Source organism: Sphaeroforma arctica (assembly GCF_001186125.1).
Source record: "Sphaeroforma arctica JP610 unplaced genomic scaffold supercont1.3410, whole genome shotgun sequence".
Classification (NCBI taxonomy): Eukaryota; class Ichthyosporea; order Ichthyophonida; genus Sphaeroforma; species Sphaeroforma arctica.
This window is the reverse complement of record NW_014037148.1, coordinates 1-3492: the sequence shown is the minus strand read 5'-3', so window position 1 is coordinate 3492 and position 3492 is coordinate 1. Positions and strand designations below refer to the sequence as shown.

Genomic DNA, 3492 nt, shown 5'->3' with positions numbered 1-3492 from the left:
ATATATAATCATACATGCACATTGTACACATATTCCTTCTACGTCGTGTTGCTTCTGCTGCATTGTTGCATGCAAGCAACTGTCTGCTGACTTTTCAAATGACTAGCCCCTCCTGTATCTGTTCTATATATGTTTATTGTACCTTTCAAAAGTGAGAGAAGATAAATTCTGATTATGTGTAGATGGAGAGTGAGCGTCTCAGACTAGAATACTATATATTCCAGTCGACAATATATAATACTTCCAGATATACGCCAACTAGTCACGTCAGGTCATCAAAACGCTGAGAATAGCCTGCTCCTACCTTAGTATAATAGATAAAGGTTACAGATCCAATCCGTTCCGATGTTCCTTACTTTCCGTTTTAACCGAGATTTAAAGCCAACTACACTGACCACGCACGAGTCTTTCTTACGCGCAATGTACAGTACGTCTTTCACAATCGCATCGTGCGGCAGCACAATGTCTTGGCTATCGTCTTCATCCTTTGGTGGCATGTTACAAAACGCACTTACTTTCTTTAAATTAGATTATTATCGATGCCTATTCTGAACGGATACAAGGATAAGAACCGTGCATATGGCAATAGCTACGCTCCTACGCTCTGTCCTGGGAGAGTGCGAGCGAGCAGAGCTACAGCAATACGGGAAGGGATGTATCTATTTTTCTTCCCCCTGTGAAGGAACTTATTACCATAACCATACGGACTCCATCAGAACAATAACCCTGGAAACTATATATGGCAATCTATGTAATTTTTACTCCCTCCCTCGTAGTCCAGCTTTTTTATTTATTTTATATTTTAAAAACAAATAAAAAATAAAAAATGTCATACATACATACACGTGTATTTACGTTGAATGTGAACGTTTTTAAACGTTACAACATAGAATCAAAACTCACTGATGAGGGGAAGGAAACTTGAAGAAAAAAACTACGTAAAAACCGGTGGGGGGATGGGGTGTATAAATAGTTTGGGGTCTCACTTGGTTTTAGGTTTTAGGGCTTTGGGATTTTGGGTATAGCGCTAAACAGATACATACGGGTTGGCGTTGTTTGTATGTCTGCGATAACGGTTGCGAGAGGTATGCATTAAAGAGAGGGCTCCATCGACAACGGACGATGAATAGAGATAGAAGTATTCCTGTAGCAAGTGTTAGTAACCTTCAGAATAACTAGATGGCAATACTTTCAACTGGTCTTTCAGCTATCAGCTGCGTTGAGTCCTATTATGGTGCGGTACGCTAATACTCTGAACCACAGGTCCTTCTAGACCCTTTTAGGGGGGTGTTAAAACATATCTTTCGATTTCAAAACTTTTGATTCGAATAACAAGTCTCCAGCATTCAGAGAGGTGCAAGAATTCGATGCCGGACATCCTATGATTGATGTACCCCTGTATAGCCTGTGTGACGTACCTGTCTAAACCCCTACTGTACCTGTATAGCCTCACTGTGGTCTGTGCGCTTAGGGTTTCTAGGGTTTACTGTACGCACATCGACAGGTTTGACTACGTAGTACAGCTTTGAAGAATCAATATAAATATCATCTATGTACAGTTTATCTGTGCTACAGCGATCGTTGGTAGTAGGACATCTCGAGCTGCTATGAATTTCCAAGGACACACTGTTGTTCAAAGAATATTTAATGGCATACGGTATTCAACACGGACCTACAATACGACAAAAAACCTCAAAGATACAGGGTTCTAGAGTGCTAGGGTTCTAGGGTTTGGCAGAAGCGCGAGTGTGAGACCACCTTATGTCTTCGCTGAACTGAAGAGACATGCGGTGACCCACACCTTCCACATATCAGTTACGAGTGCACCCACTACCGCAATAACTGTTGAAAATTAAAAAAATTAGATAGGAAGTGGCTCCACCGGTCACCATGGCAACCGGGCAGGGTAGATAGACACTAAATACATCTTGTTTACTGCTTTTCATTCGCCTACGGCTGTCACTAATTGATAGCGACGCCACCTCATCGCATTGCCGTGCGCATAAGAACAAATCCCACAGCCGCTATAGCCGAGCACACAAGGCCAATCTTCACCACAGTCACCACGTCTATGCCAGAGTCCACATCTGACGCAGGTATATTCAAGTGCCTGGAATGGAAGGTATGGAAGAATACAATTGGTATTAGCAAAGTACCAGGTTGGTTGGTTGGTTGGTTCAGTCAGTCATGTGATTCCTCATAAGGGAAACGAGATGAAGGATCGCAGGACGGCATATATCTCGATTCCCGATGAACTGATAGTACAGTGTGGTGCTATTCTCTGAGTTTTAGGGTTGTAGGGTAAATTCTAAACCTTAGTAACCTTGAGATCAATGTATCTGAATGCTTTGGTGATGTATGCGCTCCCGCAATATACTGACTGACAGAACTAATATGAATCGTAAAGATGTCACGGCAGTCATCACTAAATCCTAAACCCTAAAGAGAAGACATGGCAACCACCACAGTAATTATAGCAAAAGACGACAGAGCAAATGTACAACGCACATGTGTACAGACCGCAATCGTACGATTGATACGCAAAGTTAAACGAATACAGAGCCTCCTATACATTGAACACCCTAAACCCGAAATACCTTGAGACAAAACAAATACACAACAAACACATGCTGATCCAGTGGAGATATGACCAACTGGCTGGCTGTCAGAATCATCACAAGGCGTGAGAAACGAACACCCTAAACCCTAAAACAAAAAACGACACGTGGCTATGAAAGCAACCCACAGAGCACATGCGCAATCAATGCAATGGCAATACGACACTTGCCAAAGCAATGAAAAGGTGAGGCAACACCTGACATCAAATGAAATGGAACGGAGCGAATGAGACATAACACCAATGATAGATACACAATAACTAAATAAGACATCAATGGAAGAGCACGCCAACAAATACAGAAGCAATGATAGCACACAGATATACACAACACAATACCATAGGAGTACTATACCACAACTGCGGTCTAAAAGACAAGACACAACACATACGGATTGATGGCTACAGCGACTAAAGCGGCGCTTGATTCGGAGATGTCGTCATCCAGATGTGATATTTGCACAGGCGGAGGAATGTCCAGCATTTTGGTGTACTCTTCTGGCTGGTATTCACAGTCCTAATCCGTTTGAAAACCCAAAAAATAAAAATGGGGTTAAGATTTCAGGATTTAGGTGCGCCAGTTACTTGCGCCAGTTACTTGAATAGTACAATGCCCAGCATTGGTGTCGAGGCGTTCTACTGGTCGATATTTCAAATCGTATCTTATCCATACACGCACTGGGGTTTATGTAGATGCAATAACAGGAAGTACCTGGTTGACAATCACAGCCAGCCATTTCACGAATAGCGAGCACAGTCGTGGGTGCCAACATGATACAAACTAAAAAACTGGCAAACTAACAAACTATATATATACATATATATATATATATATACATAGACAAATACATATACATATACGTATGCATGTATAT

The 3492-nt window shown here is 41.8% G+C and overlaps 1 protein-coding gene across 1 annotated transcript; it reads right to left on the bottom strand.

The window, feature by feature from the left end:
- Positions 1–1983: 1983 nt before the first annotated feature.
- SARC_13541 (hypothetical protein) lies at positions 1984–3101 on the bottom strand (the record flags this gene model as incomplete). Its single annotated transcript, XM_014292325.1, has 2 exons — positions 1984–2110; positions 3010–3101. 2 exons carry the CDS (start codon positions 3099–3101, stop codon positions 1984–1986), a joined length of 219 nt encoding a protein of 72 aa, XP_014147800.1.
- Positions 3102–3492: the final 391 nt, after the last annotated feature.